The sequence below is a fragment of the Amphiura filiformis genome, chromosome 1 (genome assembly GCF_039555335.1).
Source record: "Amphiura filiformis chromosome 1, Afil_fr2py, whole genome shotgun sequence".
Classification (NCBI taxonomy): domain Eukaryota; kingdom Metazoa; phylum Echinodermata; class Ophiuroidea; order Amphilepidida; family Amphiuridae; genus Amphiura; species Amphiura filiformis.
Genome location: NC_092628.1, coordinates 72989759 through 73008397, shown reverse-complemented (window position 1 = coordinate 73008397; position 18639 = coordinate 72989759). Strand labels below are relative to the sequence as shown.

At 34.6% G+C, this 18639-nt stretch overlaps 1 protein-coding gene across 1 annotated transcript in view; it reads left to right on the top strand.

Annotated features, from left to right (window-relative positions):
• The window catches only part of LOC140162825 (rhodopsin, GQ-coupled-like), a 52199-nt gene that overhangs the window by 25800 nt on the left and 7760 nt on the right, over positions 1-18639 (top strand). The window contains exon 2 of the mRNA XM_072186130.1: positions 5090-5223. Coding sequence (XP_072042231.1) covers positions 5090-5223 — 134 coding nt within the window. The remainder of the gene's footprint in view (positions 1-5089; positions 5224-18639) is intronic.

Here is an 18639-nt window from a genome sequence, read left to right as displayed (position 1 = left end):
ATAGGTCAAACTATTTGTATTTTCTGAATTTCTAAAATGAAAATTATACATATCAGATAGGACATCCCTCATACCCAAGTTTGAATTATTCGAGTCTGATTGCTCTCATGTTCCAGTACCGTAAAATTCTTTCAAACAAGCATATCCGAATCTTAAAAAGTGTAAGCATGCATGGCAATAATTAAAAGTATTAATCAATTGGCATAACTACGGGGGTATTGGTTTATTCGCAACTTGATCATACGCTTCACCCATATATAATAAGACCAATTCTGCATCAATTCCAGACACAGATGAAAGTCAAAATGCTAATTGAAACCCATTTTAAACCGATATTATTTTTAAAACATACTTCTAGTAACCAAAATAAATTATGGTAGGCCTTCATTTGTCTAAATTTATTTGCGCAAAGGTGTGTATTCAAAATTGGGGTGTTCAATTATTATACATATTGTGTGTGGGGCATAATTATGTTTCTTGCTCCGATAAACCCTAGTTACGGTACTTTTATACCTAACATGAATACAATTTTTCAACTAGTCTAGATTGCATCCAAAAATGGAAATCCTAATAAATGCGCAAACTGATAAAGCTTTGATATGTCAATACTGAAATGCAAGGCACTGGTACATCTTTATTAAGAGGTTTAGCTGCACAGAAATTCAAATGGCCTTAAGGTGAGGCCCTGAAAAAATATGATTACCTCCGAATACATGTTAAAAGCTGTGCCATTTCCAACAATGAGAAATAGTAAATTGTGAATGATGTTAAGCATACTGCAGGCAATACACCTTTATCTCAGCTACCAAGTAATTTTAAATAAAATTGCGTTTAAATATTTTCCAAAATGACCAAATTAATGCAGGAATCAAATTTCAAAATTGGGCGAATATGGATCAGAATTGGGGCAAAAACCGTCAAACATGCTAATGCCATATTGAGACATAACAAAGTCCTGTTCTTTGTTTCAAATCATATGTCCAAAGTTGCGAATTCACATACATGCCCACCATGCAACACTGAATACCATATTTGGTGACAATATGTACCAAATTTTGACGATTCTGACTCTTTGAAAGAAAATCAGATTCAAAGAAGATTAGAAGGATATACTTGGTTTGTCAACTGTACATTTGTTTAATCCTATTTTATGAAAGTAATACAAGTGGATGGTTTTTTTTTTAAATCCATTGATTCACCCAAGTTTGAAATTTGACGTTTTCGCCAAGCATTGGTGGCAATACCATGAATAACGATTGTTGGGTTTTTTGAATCCATATTCATCCCTAGACATTTGAGCCCTGCATGGCACCCATTTTGAATATATGCAAATTAGCAGTTTTTCTCAAATGTCCAAATGTCCAGGATATGTTATTCAGGGGGCGTTTAGAGTCACTAGCAGCTGCAAAAACATTGGTGCTCAAATTTAATCTAGCTCAAACGTAAATTGACTTCTTCTATTATTCGTTTCTGCAAGCTCTATTAATTATATTTAACTTACAGTATTAAAGCCAGTTGATGTGCCTTTGTTTCTTACTTGGTATGTTTGTGAACCGACATTATTAATACATGATAGGATACTATCAATAAACGCACATAATAATCTGAAGGATTCAAAGTGCAATAAAATGAAGTTTTTGATTGCGATATCCACCAAAAGTCTAATTCTACCTACAAATACTGAAATGTTACTTACGAATACATATAATACATGACATTGGAATAATGTCCCTACCAATGCAAATTAATGGTCAAAAACTTTAAGCGGTCTCCCAGGACACTATCCATTCGACCCATATACGGCATTCATTAATCAAACATTTATCTACTGGGTAGGCAAACCATCTGATATTATTTGCTATATCATGCTCAAAAAATTTTTGATTATCATTTGAGTACCATAAAAGAGATCTGTTAAAAACTTTTCACTTAGTAAACTATTTGTTATCTATTTCATAACTTAATCACGTTCGAAGGCTATTCTGAATCTATAAACTCAATATAGATATTGTAAATCGTCGTTACCTACGAATACCCAGGCATTCTCTCACCATTTTCATTGTATACTTAGGTGTATGCGTATAATTCCTAATATTCTTGAAAAGTTATATCATACTGAAGTTCTTTTACAATGGTAAAACTGGTTCATACTCATTTGATAGCACCAAATAGAGAAACTGAAAACTTCATTTTCAAAAAATAAACTAGCATATGAAATTTGAAAGATCATGCTGATCGCACTATAAAATATTTCAAACAAATATTTTCTAGTTGAGCTAGCATTTTCCTGATCACCCTGTGGTCTAATTACATTTTGTATAGGCCACAAACAAATTTATTAGGTTGATTACTCAGGCTTATAGGGAAAAGATACAAATTTGGTATTCCATACATTATCGAGCAAAATATTAAACGGAAAGGTAAATCCCTACCACATTATCAAGATTCACTTGTGGACCATTTTATACTGAAAAATGGGATATGAAAAAATATTTTTGGAGTTCCGTCAATTTGTTTTCTTATTTATATGTTGCTGTTTAATATTGTTATATAGTGCTGTTATTGTCGTTTTCACTCAGGCTACACAGACACTACACGAAAGTATTGCAACATTGCTGAAAGGGGAAGAATTCCACAAAAACTGTAGCTGAGCATTAATCCACTTACCGTCGATTTAACATGACGGCTGTATTGCATGGAAACCATATTCTTTGCATGAAAGAAGTAAGATTATAGCAGGAATTCCAATTGAATGAACGCAGCTTTAGGAGTGACGATTTTTTGCGTACACGGCAATGTACGTCGCGTGTAATGCAACTGTGCGTGAGTAACGCGAAGTGAATCCAACCATTGGCCTTTCACTCGTTTGGTTAGCATTGTATCCCTCGTTTAGTGCGTTCATATTGTATGTTTAAAATACGCGATATTCTACTATCGCGGTTGGATCGAGTGCAGCTGTTGAAAGTTACGTTCATGCAAAAACATTGGAATTCTTACTATCATGACTATAGACTAATAAAATTGAAAGGTGTCACTTGTTCGGTGACATCATGCGCTTATTTAAACACGGCCCTGTTCGGGTGCTAACACTTTAACAAAGTGTTCATAGTTGTGGTATGCTAGTGAGTTGCAAATCCCGAAAGGATACTGGAGAATATCTGAAGGATGTCGTGGGTGTTTTGATCCATCAGCGATCAATAACCTGGAAAAACCATTGTGTAATTGGAATAATGTAATATTTAAAATGTTGGCGGCTTTGATGTCAATCGCTCCCATTGAAGTCCAAGTGATCGAGAACGTTGGTCATAGGCATTAGTGAATAATCAAACTTAAATATATGCAAACATTTATCTTCTGCCTTGAAAATCATAAAAGCAACTGCTTGATCAATGCCCAAATGATTTTATTAGCGTTCTTTATAAACCAAATTTCAAACCACATGTTTTACCTGACTTTTGACCCAGAAATGTATGAATTTGATGAGAAATTCGTGATGAAAAATAATACTTTTCACAATCATGAACTTCAGATTCAGAAAGAGAAATCTCATTACACACGTTAATTACGTTCACATTCAAACATAGATGGTTAAGTTCATGGAGAATGTTACAAACTGTTGATTGTTTTGCCATATTGTTTTACTATAGAATAATGTTTTATCGTTAAAGCCAACGATGAAGGAGTATAAAACACAACAAACTGTGTTCGCTATTTGTATGCAGCAACAAATTAAATGAAATTGTACAAAGAAGACCAAATGAAGGCTGTATCTTGAGATTCGCATGGTCTGGTGCTAGAACCACTAAAACACTTTGAAATTCAAAGAAAATGTAAGGTGTCCTGAGCTTCCCCTGCATCATTGTGTGAAATATTTTGTATAGGCGTTAAATTTGTTACACAGCCGGCACAGGGAAAAGATAAAAAATTGACGACAACCATACATTATCGAGCAAAACCATTAAATTCATGTAAATAATTATCAGTTCACTTGCGGACCATTTTATACTCGAAAAGGGATATGGTTAACAAATGGTTTGAATACATCGTTACGACACTTATATGTAACTTTATCTAGAAATTTTATTGTGTTTTCAAGTTACTTGTCAATTTGTCGCCAGAAACGATCTTTTTCCAAGGTTACTGCCCGATTTAACATGCATGCGAAATGTTCTTTCATGAAATAAGTAGATTAGACTCTGTTGAAAGGTTCGAACTCACTTATCAAGGTGACATCATGCGGGCCGTCCGGTGCTTACAATGGCGGGAAAACGGGAATCCGTTAGAATGCAGACACAGAGAAACATTAGTCCAAATGTCGAAATGCCTTTTTGAATGGTCACCAAATGGTGTAATCGGTTTCTGCATGGTATCAGCAAAATAGTTACGGAAGAAGGTTACACGAAAGTTGTGATTGGATGACAATAACAGTAAATTTGGCTGACATCTTGTAAGGGTTGGAGGATTCGGGAATTTTAATTGCAATAACAAGGTCACGTGATAAAGGACATAATGGCATGTAAACACATAATAAACACGCAAGACAATATTTTTGGTGCGATTCAAGGTCATCCAATACCTTATGGGTTAGCCACGTAACCTTTGTTTCTTCTGAGTCTTCCATACTCTGAAGAACCTTTGTCTTCTAACACATTGCTTCCACCCGACACATCCATCAATCACTCTACCACCATCATTTACCTGAGACCTTGCAAAACCAATTAAACCATTTAGAGACCATTGTAAAGGTATCGGAACCTTTTGTGAACTGGAGTTTCTTCATCTCTTCATTCAAAAAGGATATCCGTCTTTTTGCCATTGAAGCACTGGATTAGGCGCATGGTGTCACAACAAGTGACACCTTCCATCCCATTTATTATCATAATCTTACTTATTTCAGCAAAGAACCCTTCTATCCAGTACGTCATGTGAAATGGACAAAATATTGAATCAATGGTCAATTTAAAGTTTGTGGAATTCTTCTTTATCCAGCAATATTGTAATACTTGATTTTTTTTGTTTGTGTGTGTGTTTCATGCAATTGGAATCTGAATCTAACGTTTTCCCAATTATGTTTATATCTTCTTCCCAGAACCAGATCGCTGCGGACACCGCACAACGTTTTGATCATAAATCTAGCCTGTAGTGATCTGTTAATGGTGTTTTCAATGTTTCCTGTAATGTTTATATCAATTGCAAAAAACAAATGGATAATGGGTGAAATAGGTAAGTAAAATAATAGTCATTGTATCATATTCATTCTGTACTATGCCATGGCGTATTCGCCGTAGAAGTGATGGCATAACAGGATCAACTACCATAGCAATAAATTAATACAATCGGTCATTTCAAATGTTGAGTTTTAGTTTTGTTTTGGTTTTGGTCACGTATTTCCTATTATCCTGCCTCTAACCACTTGACTCATAATATTAATTCTTTGTATCTACATTTATGTTAAAAACTTAACATTTGTAGCATGCAGATTCACTTTTCGTTTCAGTTTCTTTGGTATCTATGTGAAAACCTATTGTGGTTTGAAGTTGACCTGATCTAAGTATACAAAAGAAATGTCTTGAATTTCGCAGCTGCAATATTCACGGCAGGAGAGAAATCGGCGGGAGCGAAGTTGGAAAGAAAAGTCTACATTGACAGGTGGTGCTTTACAAAATCTTGAATGGTGTGCCAATGGCTATTTAAGCCGTGAAAATATAGACCATCGAAATATTTGCATTCGACATTCTAAAGGGGCGACTATTGTAATCGCCATGCGTAGGTGTTATAGAACAAAATCGATTCATGTCATTAATCCCATGACACAAAGATGTAGAGATGATCGAAGGAAGGCCATTGATTATATGACTTTCAATAAGCTAATTGAGTTTCTACTGAACCAATTTTTTTGGAAAAATGTAGAAGATAGAAGAGATTGTGTGTGTGGTGTGGGGGTGTGTGTTGAAACACTGGTAAGGGCAAGGAGAACCGAAACAGATGGGAGAGAGCATTGGAAGTGAAAAGAGAAGGGGGAGGAGAGCTCTAAAGACGTGAAGAAGAATATTATCGCTGGAGGGGAGATGGAGATGATTTGAGTTATATGTGGGGGAGACCGGGAGATACTGCAGGTAAGAGGTATAGTTGTTTATATGTAATAAAGCAATCATTTGAATATTAAGGGTTAATAAAATGACATATCTTTTGTCGTTGAATATTAACGAAGCCATATAACCCACCCCATCCTTCAATATACGCGCATGTATATCATTGTTCAGGTCTATCCTTCCAGTATTCAACATACAATTCGTGTGTCTGATATGCTCGCAGAAGTTCCACAAAAAACATTGAAATGATCGGAATCGTTATATAACGTGGGTTTGGGCATTCATCAGTATTAAGTTTGATGAACAGCATTTTGGGTGTCAAAATGTTGAATATGATACAGGAAAAGATTATTAACAGAATATATTTTGAACGAGCCTTAAAAATATATATATCCTGTGTCGTTTTCGATCAATGACCCTAGGGACATGGTCATCAAAATAAATTTATCATGAACAGTTATAAAAATTGGCATATGGAATAACATTTATACAAATCAGTACAATGGTAAATCCCAAAGAATCAGAGGGGCTTATTTAGTTTTTATTAGGTTACCCTTTAAAAAAATCAACATTTTAAACCCATTCTTTTACATGTTTGTGATTTGGGGCATTTTGGCCAAAAAATAATTTCATAATTTTTTAGCACTTTTCCTGCATGAAAAAAAGGATGGGACTACCTTAGAAGCGCGAAGTTATGGCAAAAAAGCTGAGACAATTTCCTCAGCACCTACGTGAGGCTGCGACTATGAACCCTGCCCCTGACAGGGATCCGAAATCATTTGTTCTGGGTGTCCCCGATGTAAAACTGCGGTGTCAGCAAACTCAGGGGTTCATCCATGATATACTCTCCTATACAGAATTGTACCCGGTACACAATCACTGATATTCAATCACAATCAAGATGTAATTAATTAAATCTCTTCCCAGGTACTATCTGTGTTGCCGCAATAGATCCTCTGCAGCTATCTTTTCAAGTTGGTGTATAGACTGGCCAGTACATTAATAAATGAGTGCCATTATTCCAAATGCCAAATCTGGGAATATGCTTTGATAAGTGTATTTCTAGCATTATGGATCGTTTGCAAAATCCCAATATTTGAAATGCTCAGCATGTACAGCTGTTCAGCCTTTTATTGATTTCAAGGATTTTTTGCCCGCATTTGAGATTATGTGATAATCAATGCCAATTAACATTATTCACATCATTTATCATTATTCGCGTAATGCAAGTTTCTGTTAGTATTGAAATATGGAAGATGACATTCATCTTGTTTCTAAAACAGAGTCCTAGATGGGCTGTACAATTTGCTGGGTTTCCTTTCAGGTGGTAGCTTTCCTGATTGGGATGAGTGCGATTACCAACAAACCCTCAGGTCATCCCACTTTTGTTACCTTTTTGGTCCCAAAAACATTAAACTTGTTATATTTTAGTATGGGGTTAAGTAAACAATATCCCTGATTTGAAAGATGATATTTTTTTGATTATCACGTGCTGTGGGACCTCCAAATTCACGAAACAAAAAATAATCTGAGAGCCAAAACATTTCCTTCTATGAATACTGAATACAAGACTGGTACGAGGCAATATGATTATGCCGCAACTTCCAAATCGCGTTATTTTAATTTGTACGCTGTAACATCAATTTGATTGGGACCATTGCAAAATGAGGTGTCATAATGCGTATTCAGAATGCAATTTTGCTTCGATTGCATATCCCGAATTTGGCAGGTCCCCGTTTGAAATAATGGTCATTCATTAAGGAAGGTCTGAGCTACTACAACTTATACCTCCTACTAGCAAATGGTAACAGCAGCATGACTTTCTGCACCTGCTGCATGGCGTAGTGAATTAAACTTCCCACATGAAATGATAATGTGCAGAACAGATTGAATCGTTGTTATTACCACCTGATTGAATCGTCCCTGTTAATAACACTCTTCCAAGTTGCCCTAGGGCATCCAGTCTTCTCTGATCGTGGGTGGGAAAATACAGAAGCATATGATATCTGAAGGATGCGACTTCATCCATTCTGGGCAACGAGCCAAACCACTGTATATATATGTACCTCGTGGTGCTGTCGATCAATAACCCTATAGTGAGCTTATGTTGTTTGGAGTTATAGGAGCTCTTGATGAAGTCGTGGGCGATATGCTGTGTCTATTTGATGCGGAGAACTTTCCTTTGGTATTTCATATCAAATGCATCTAATCTGAACTCATCTCTTTCAGTGAAAGTCCAGCATTCAGAAGCATACTGAAGCAAATTTAGTATTCAAAGGCTAAACATAGGGGAAATTCAAAATTGTTTCGATATCTGGAGCTGAAGTGCCTGTAGTGACTGTGTTCTTTCTACCCTTCAATATGCTTCTGAATGCTGGACTGTAGAATTTCATCTTGGTGTCTAAGTTGATATACCGGTCCTTCCACACCTCGTCAAGTTCTTTAAAAGCACCTGATACTTTGCCAATTCTATGATTAACTGAGACCTTAGCATTTGATCCATCAGCACTATAGTATGCTCCCTAGTGATTCTCAACCTTAATGAGGCCGTAATCTCCAATTGGAACAGAAGGTGCTGAGTTCGAAAGACCAAGTGACATGATTTCTGTTTTCTTGAACATGTTGAAGCTCATTAAAGACCCAATTTTCCACCTGTTTCTGAAATTCACGGATGGCTTCAGTTGTATCTGTCATCTTGGCATCCGCCTTAGTCAATGTTAGTAGAAGTGTATACCTTTCTTGTTTTCATCTACGGCTGATTTCATTGCGAAATCGATGGCAAGGCCAAAAAGCAGTGGCGACCAAAGTCACCGTGTCTTGCGCCGGTGTTCAGTATTTTGGCATTTTTTCTTCTTTGATATGCTGTTGGGGATGTCTTTTAGAGATACTTCATGTGCCAATATTGCCTATTTCAAACGTAAATTGACTCGTCTAATATCCAAACAGCACCGGATGGATTTGGATGGCGAGGATCCGCTATCGCTAAGGACCGCTATAATACTATTTTTAACGTGTAACTACACTCATAGAAATGACTTGTTCGCCTTGTTGACGCAATTCAAAAGGAGTAAGTTTGGAAAACTCAAAAATAGTGTAAAAGTTGCCAAAACAAAATTCATTTTAATTATCCGAACTTAAAAATGCTGAAAAAGCTCAAAAGTTCCGTCAGCTAATCAACTTTGTTGGCATTACTTAAAAGTTGATGTAAGTCGTTGCGTCAACTTTTTAAGTAATGCCAACTTCTAATAATAATAGTGAGCTTCTGTTGTTTAGTTATACGGATCTTATGAAGTCGTGGGCGATATGCTGTGTCTATTTGATGTGGAGAACTTTCCTTTGGCATTTCATATCAAATGCATCTAATCTGAACTCATCTCTTTCAGTGAAAGTCCAGCATTCAGAAGCATACTGAAGCAAATTTAGTATTCAAAGGCTAAACATAGGGATACGTTTGTGAAGATTATCATTCATCCAGGTAGCTAAACAGTATTAACTTAAACTATAATCTAGTCAACTGGACTTACTATTTTTGAGTGGGAAATTTTCGTCCAATCTGAACGCATCATCAGCCCTACTGATGTTGTGGCGGCAAAGGGGATATACGGCCTACGTCACAACTTGGCCGGGGCCTACAGTTCAGCGATCAGAAGATACCTTCAGGTTGAACTCAAATAGTGGTGACCTGTGATACTACAACATCCGTTTCACAGGTCAATGAACTTTTCGCCACAACATCAGTAGGGCTGATGATGCGTTCAGGATTGGACGTGAAAATTTCCCACTCAAAAATAGTAAGTCCAGTTGACATAGATTAGTCAATGTTTAATATTATACCTAGGGAAATTAAGCATAGGAAATTCAAAATTTCATTGCGATATCTGGAAAACATAGGCTGAAATTGTGCCTGTAGTGACTGTGTTCTTTCTACCCTTCAATATGCTTCTTTGGACTGTAGAATTTCATCTTGGTGTCTAAGATTGATATACCGGTCCTTCCACACCTTGTCAAGTTCTTTAAAAGCACCCGATACTTTGCAGCAATTTATGATTAACTGAGACCTTAGCATTTGATCCATCAGCACTATAGTATGCTCCCAAGTGATTCTCAACCTTAATGAGGCCGTCATCTCCAATTGGAAGAGAAGGTGCTGAGTTCGAAAGACCAAGTGACATGATTTCTGTTTTCTTGAACATGTTGAAAAAGCTCATTAAAACCCAATTTTCCACCTGTTGGCATTACTTAAAAAGTTGATGTATCGTTGCGTCAACTTTTTAAGTAATGCCAACTTCTGATGTTGAAGCTCATTAAAACCCACCTTCAAGTTCACGGATGGCTTCAGTTGTATCTGTATGTTGGCATCCGCCTTAGTCAATGTTAGTAGAAGTGTTATACCTTTCTTGTTTTTTGATCTACGGCTGATTTCATTGCGAAATCGATGGCAAGGCCAAAAAGCAGTGACGACCAAAGTCACTGTGTCTTGCGCCGGTGTTCAGTATTTTGGCATTTTTCCTTCTTTGATATGTTGTTGGGGAAATGTTTTTAGAGATACTTCATAAGTGCCAATATTGCCTATTTCAAACGTAAATTGACTTTGACGTCTAATATCTAAACAGCACCGGATGGATTTGATGGCGAGGATCCGCTATCGCTCAAGAACCGCTATATTTACTTTTTTAACTCATAGAAATGACTTGTTCGCCTTGTATGACGCAATTCAAATGAGTAAGTTTGGACAACTCAAAATGTCATAAGTCATTGCATAAAAGTTGCCAAAACAAAATTTTTGGTTCATTTTAGTTATCCGAACTTAAAATGCTAAAAATTCTTTATGTTTTCTCAAAAGGTTCCGTCAGCTATCAACTTCATGTTGGCATTACTTTCAAAAATTGATGTAAGTCGTTAGCGTCAACTTTTAAGTAATGCCAACTTCTGAATTCAAGTTCATGGAACTTAGAAAAATAAACAAGGTTCAAAGAACCAATTAGTTGAGTTATTGTATATAACTCAACATGTAAGTTGATGTAACTCGTTCATATTAAAGTTACTGGTACTTATTGTTTTGAGTTATTCCAATTTGGTACTTTGTTACTTAATTCACGTAATTGGATCATTTTCTGCACAATTAGCAGTATTCAAATATTTATTTTTGTAATCAGTGCAAAATTTTGTATACTATAGCACACCTCTAGAAAAGTATGCTAACCTAGGCTAGTTTCATTTGTTGTAACAACTCAATAAAGTAAGTGCAAATGATTGCGACCAACATAATGATATCGAGTCAGCGTTACTCAAAATTGTACGCGTTGGCATTACTCGGAAAGTTGACGCAACGACTTACATCAACTTACCATGCTTACTGAGTAATGCCAACGAAAAATTTCTATGAGTGTATAATTGGGGTAAACTGCTCCCTATTTCCAATACAGAAAAGGGTTTGCTCTACCTAACACGGTCCGCTACTTCTACGGTTCGATATCACTAATTTATGAATAAGGTTAGCTACTGTCTGTTCAATTAGCTTAGATTCTTGAATTTTTAAGATATTTGAAAAAATAAAAATTGTGGTCAAAGTCATCAAAGAAAAGTGTTAGCACAGCCTTAGACCTAACGTGATTTATACTTTTCAAATTCTAAAGTTCAATTTAAAACCCCATTTCTTTTCAATTTTGGTCTTTTCCCGCGATATTTTTATAAAAAGCCGTAGAACGTCGGGTACCATAAACTTTTTTGAATCAATCCATTTAGAGCAATGGGGACGAATGTCACAATGTGCAGATATAGTATTTATTCGACCATCCGCTTCAGGAAGTATTGTCTGCAAAATATTTGCCAGTATGACGATCGCTTTTTAGGCGTGAAACTCAGAGGAACGACTTCTATTCTAGAAGGTCTAAACTTTGAATATTTATTTATTTATTTATTTATTTATTTATTTATTTATTTATTTATTTATTTATTTATTTATTTATTGTGCAAATGGGTCTGAGAAGCTGTATGCCTATAGGCCTATTATAAAACTACACATTTATTTTCAATTTGTTTTTTCGTTTTGTTTGTTGAATACAAACTGAAAAAACTGTACAACAAAAGAACTTTTGTACAGGAAAATATTATTTAAAATAATCAGGTTACAGAAGAAAATAATTCTTGTAAAGTCACTATCTGAAAATGTCAAGCGAATGCTGATACTCTTGGGAAGGAATGGTGGTATTAAACAAAGCTCAATTTAAATTGTAAACCAGTTGAAATAAGAACGAAATCCATAATTTTAATGTCATTGTTTAGGAAAAATGCTCAGAATAATGTTATGCATAAACGAAATCGCGCCATATAATTTCGTGTAATAAAACCGGTGGACCATCATCACCTATAGAACCTGCATCCAATAACCGGAACGGTATAACCGGAAATGGCAGGATACAGATTGCTTTTACAATCATGGTTGCCCTATGTGGAATTGATACAGATTGTTTCTAAAAGTTCTAAATTTAGTGAGAGCACGGAATGAAGAACATCTTATAATATCTTCTTGTATTCAACCATGGTATCATAATACCTACCATGATTCAACTTGCTAACTCTGAATTATTATATATCAATGGGCACCTTTTTAAAGTTAATCGATACGTAAAAATTCGTATTAATACTAAGTATGCCCAAAATGATAAATGGCACAAATTTATTGATTTAAAGAAATGGAGGCACAATTGCATCTTTATTTTATTGTAATTTTGGAATTTATTTATTTATTTAGTATATTTATTTAATCATTTATGTAATGTTTTAGGTCTATTTATTGAAAATAACACTTTTCTTTTTAGTCACTTTTTAAAAAGTATTATTTGTTTTTTTTTCAAATATCTTAAAATTCAAGATATTTTTGTTAATTTTTTTTTTAAGCTAATTGAAGACGACATAAGTTCCATAATTCGATATCATTGAGGCATGTTTGAAGGCCTACTTATGAAATCAATTAATACATCCATAAACGTATAAATGTTAATGCAGTAGGGAGAGCGGAGTGTTCGAAGTACAGGTTCGCCCACTCACTTACCACTTCTATCGTGGAATTTGGTGATGGTAAAATTGACATAGCCCATTATAAACTTCATATTAGCCAGGGACGTGTTCATCGAACTATGCCAAAACAAAAAATTACGTTTTTCTTGCATGAATGTTGTAGTATCACAATACATAAATGCAGAATCTTTTAATTTGTATTGGGAACATTTGCTTTGTCAAAGATTTATGCAGTTATAAACTTTATTCAATTTATATTTTACATACCCTGTATTCTGTAAATGTTTTGCCTCATGTACCAAAGGATGAGGGCATGTTCGCCCTATATCTTCCCCCGGGCGCTCTGAGGGCTGCCCCATCAGGCATTATGCGATAATTTATAATTATTACCATTAAACAAGGTAAACTGACTTAAAAGCATGTTTTTAAAGTTTTATTATATCAATGTTACTCAACCACCGTTTATGTCCTAATCCATACATCTCACAGAATACATGATACGTTGAGCACAGTTCAAATTTCCTGACCCGAAATTGATTTGACAAACAAAGTGAAAATACGCAGAGAATGAAATACTCTTGCTAAATGTTTGCAAATAAAAAATGCAATGATTTGTTTGCGTTTGACATGATTGTCAATCAAACTCCTGGTAACGTTCGTTTCAACAACTTTTTTGTTTGCTCTATCCTGATGGTTCTATAGTTTTGGGATTGTGGCCGTATATAAAAGACATAGGGCTTACACAAAAATCAAATAACTTTAAATTGACATCGCTAGGCTGGTCAGAAAAATATAGGTGGGATGGCGAAAATATAACACTCCTCTCCCCTAAAATAGCGTTAGGGGCAATTCCATGTAAGTAGGGCTTATTGATCTGAAATTAGAAAATCCTCAACTTTGCCTGAAAAGGCACCCTTAATTTCTCATCAAACAATGCAACGCCTTCTATACTTTTCATTCATTAATTATAGGCGTATTAATTAATGCAATGAGTGTAATATCCGCCTTTTTTCACTTTCTTCAAATATTGACATACGAACATTTAAAAAGAAATCAGCATGAAAAAATTTTTTTTCGTCAGAGGCTATTTTGGCCTATTCAGTGTCATAAAGGCAAGACGATCTTTGATCATTTTTAAATAGCTATTTATTTTTCAACCTTATTGTTTGTACATGTGCTTGTAGGACAGATTTTGAATTAAACCTGTTAATTGTGATATTTTAATTCCCCTAGAACACAAGCGTGGCACCTAATTGTAAAATGTTTAGAAACCTAAAATGGGTTTTCTTTTTATTTAACTCATTATTTCGCTAAATTACTCTTGCCCTACGAGTTGTTGTTACTAATAAACATTTCAAATTTTGGGTGGATAGCCAAATAGTTGACCGAAATCGTATATTTGCACCAATATTTGACAAATCGTATATTAACATTACCGCCCCTTCGTCATTGCAAGCCAAAGTGTGAAACGAGATTACTTGAAATATATATTTCAGAGTTGACTCAAGCCTGAATATATTTCTGAAATATGTCATTTGGTTGATGGTTTCATCCTCAAAGCCTCTTGCTGTAATTCTCTAATCGAGCTATTATAGGACCGATCTTCTGAAATCCATAAACCGTGTCAAATAAAATAGTCTCTTTCATAATTCGTGCACGATACAACGTTGATACGTCAGATTTCGAATTTTATTAAAAATAGGCATAAATCATGCTGAACAGGTTGAATGCTGGCAAAAGTAGATAAAATAACTATGGGTCTAGAATTTACATTAATCAGTGTCCTGGGGCCAGGATAACATTTAGCGACTCTTCGAATTCTAAAACAATACTTCGTAAATGTCCTTGCTTTCATTTTCTCATTTAATTTGTTTTAATTTTAATTAATTTCTTTATCCACTGGCTCTCTGGTAAATCCGGTATTGCCAAATATTTCCTGTCTATTACCCGTTTTAATCTATTTATTTATTAAAATGAACCATCTATTAAATTCCTATAATACAATGTATAGGCAGTGATAACAAAATTTGTTTTTATTTTTGTTTGCAATTTGGGTTCCATTACACGATTGAGACTCATAATAAACTGTTGGGCATGGCGGAATTAGTATATTTAAAATAGACACTTTAAGGCCCCCTTTTTTAATGTTTGTAGGCGAATTATTGATATCAATATTTATGTACAAAATGCAAAAGAATTATATATATTTGATTGTTTTGTAAACATTAAATTTGATGTTTACTCATAATTATCTCTGGAAAGTCAAAAAAACAAGGAGTATCGGTATTTAGTTTCTGGGAAAGGGATCAGATGAGCAGTGAGAAAAACATTTGCCCTAAATCTTTATTTGATTTTTATTGTTTTATGAATTTATTAGGCTACTGGTAAAGTGCAAATCAAACCAAACACTCTAGGATTTTATCATCGCATGCGTAGAAATGGGATGGCATAGATTTTCTGGTGACCTCGCATGATTTAGCAATGCAATGAACCGTCAGGGTTATTGCGTTATTTAATTCCAACTGTCGTGGCAATATTTATTGCACGTGTAATACTTTTTGACGTAACGAAAAGTATTGTACATATAATATTGTACGTACAATACGGAGTCTTAAGCTATCCTTATATAAACGTAATTTTTTCCATATAATTTCGTGTAATAAAACCGGTGGACCATCATCACCTATAGAACCTATCCAATAACCGGAACGGTATAACACTTGAAATGGCAGAACAGATTGGTGGACAAATTGTTTTGCTAAATTGGATAATTCTATGCCCTATGTTCAGAATGGACGATCGATTTGTCTCGCAAGCCTTTTGGTGGACCCACCACTGCCTAAAATGAGGCAAAATTGAAAAGAATAAATTGAACTTTGGAATTTGAAAAGTATAAATAGTTAGGTCTAAGGCTGTGCTAAGACTTTCTTTTGACTTTGGCCAAATTTTTATTTTTTCAAATATCTTAAAAATTCAAGTCTAAGCTAATTGAACAGACATAAGTTCCATAAGGTTCGATATCACTCATTTTAAATATTAAAACAATTAACGTCTCATCGGAACGGACGAAGTAAATGTCTCACTTACCTTTTTCTATGTGGATGGATGAGTATTGCATAGCCCATTTATTCATCCAGAGTTACTTGCTGAATGTGCACAATTGCAGCTATTTTTGTAATTTTGCTCAATATTTATATATTATTTCTCATATTATTTTTACGCCCGTATTCTGTAATGTTTTGCCTCATGTACCAAAGGCGAGGACACCTTCGCACGCTCTGCCGTATGAGGCATCGATAATAATATTTTGTCTGCGAGTCTCGTTGTCTTTTCTTAAATGTGAAGTGGATATAATATCTTGACATTCACAGAATATAAACGTTGAGCACAGTTCAAATTTCCTACTTGAAATTGATTTGACAAACAAAGGTAAAATATGCATAATGAAAAACAAAATTAAAAAAAAAAGACTTGTTTGCGTCTGACATCATCTGTCAATCAAACTCGCGTTTGTTTACGAGCGCGTGATGATGTGTTCCTGAAGGTGGCCGGTAAAAACAGGGCACCTTATTGTTAAATTTGTAAATATTTTTTCAAATATACAAACCCACTCTCAAAATTTAGGTCTTTTAGTAGGAAATGCTTTCTTTGCCTGAGACACCATGTCAACTTATTAACAAAAATAATGCCCAGAAAAGTTGCAATTTGAAAAAGTACGTATTGCATGGAACATGGTGAAGTCATAACAAAAACAGGAATCACTTATTCATAGGCAAGAATGTGATCAAATGTATTCAAACATTTGCCATAAGTAAAGGAGGTGGCACAATAAAATGTTTAGAAACCTAAAATAATAATTCTTACACTTTAACTAATTAAATGCACCTTGCCCTTTCCTTACAACACTATATTGGCAAACAGATATTTTGTTATAAAGCCGTGTATCCTTAAGACGAGTGGCGTGGTAGAAGCCATATTTTGTCCAGTTATAAGCCATTTAACTAAAAATAGTGCATCTTAGCTTAATACTAATATTGATTGACAGTGTCAGCTTATTTGTTTCAATATTTGAATGCAAACACCGTTATAGTCATACTCATCTCCGACCTGCCTGGACTTGAGGGAAATGATCAGGAATTTTACATGTAGCAGCAATATCAAGTGAATATCAAGTGTGATCTGCGTTGCTTTCCATTTCAAGGCTATCGTTGTAAAATGTTTTGACTATATCATTCATTCATGCATTCATTCATTCATTCATTCATTCATTCATTCATTCATTCATTCATTCATTCATTCATTCATTCATTCATTCATTCATTCAATACTTCATTCATTCAAATACATTCATTGATTCATTCATTCATACATCATGAAAATACACTCAAGTGACGCTATACATACATCATGTATCGTTGTGATAAGTTCACAATGTTCATTAATGCGGTAATTCACTTTTATGAGCACGAGTTGGATATCCAAAATTAAGTTAATGCCATAGACAAAAATCAAAGATCTTTTTAAAATGGCACTTATTAGCTGTAACGCTATGAATGATGAAGCAGAAGTCTTTGAAAATTAATTCGAAAGACTACAAATTATCATCATGACTTGTGTTCAACTTGCTTTCGGGTGCAAACTTCTTAACAAAAATAACAAATTGCTTTTACAGATATAAAGGAATTAAAAGGTATTCAAAACATAAAGGAAGCAACGAAAAAAAGGAGAAATACAATTTGTATAAAACGCATAAAATCAATGTTTTCTTTTTACAATTTCTATTGTTAATGTCTTAAGTGCTAGTATTTTAAATATACATTCCATCTCATTCTGTATATATACCTGTATTTGATGTGATGGAAGATTTAAGATTGCCCTTTTCTAAGATGCGCGTAATATAATATCTTAGTGCTGGTTTTGCTTTCTGCATTATATTCAATTCAATTCAATTTAATATCTTATTGTGTACATTTAATTCTTAACATAACAAATACGTAAATGCGATCATTTATTGAGTATTATGTTACTAGAATATTGTGTATCTTTAATAAAAAAAACATATATCTTTTCCGATAATTTTTGGTCTCGCTATGAGTTTCAAAATATTGAACTCGACTACGTCTTATCCAATACCTTAAAACTCAGAGCCTGAACAATAAATGTGTGCATAGATAAACTTTTTGTTGAGGAGTTTAGGTAAAGATCAACAGGGTTCAACGGGCTTGGATTTTTGTCCAGTTACCCAGATAAGGTGGTATTACACCCCTGATAAATTTTGCATTTTTTCGTAACTGCACACTGGTAACAAAAGCTATGTATATTATAGGGCAAGGACTCCAATTACTTCACTGAAATTTCAGTGATTCAAGACAAGTGGTTCATTATATATGTTAAGAAATGAGGTACGTTGTAGCGCAACCTCTTTTCTTATCATAAATAACGTACCGCTTGTCTTGAGTCACTGAAATTCCAGTGTAGTAACTGGATTCCTTGACCCTATAAAATACATAACTTTTGTTACCAGTGT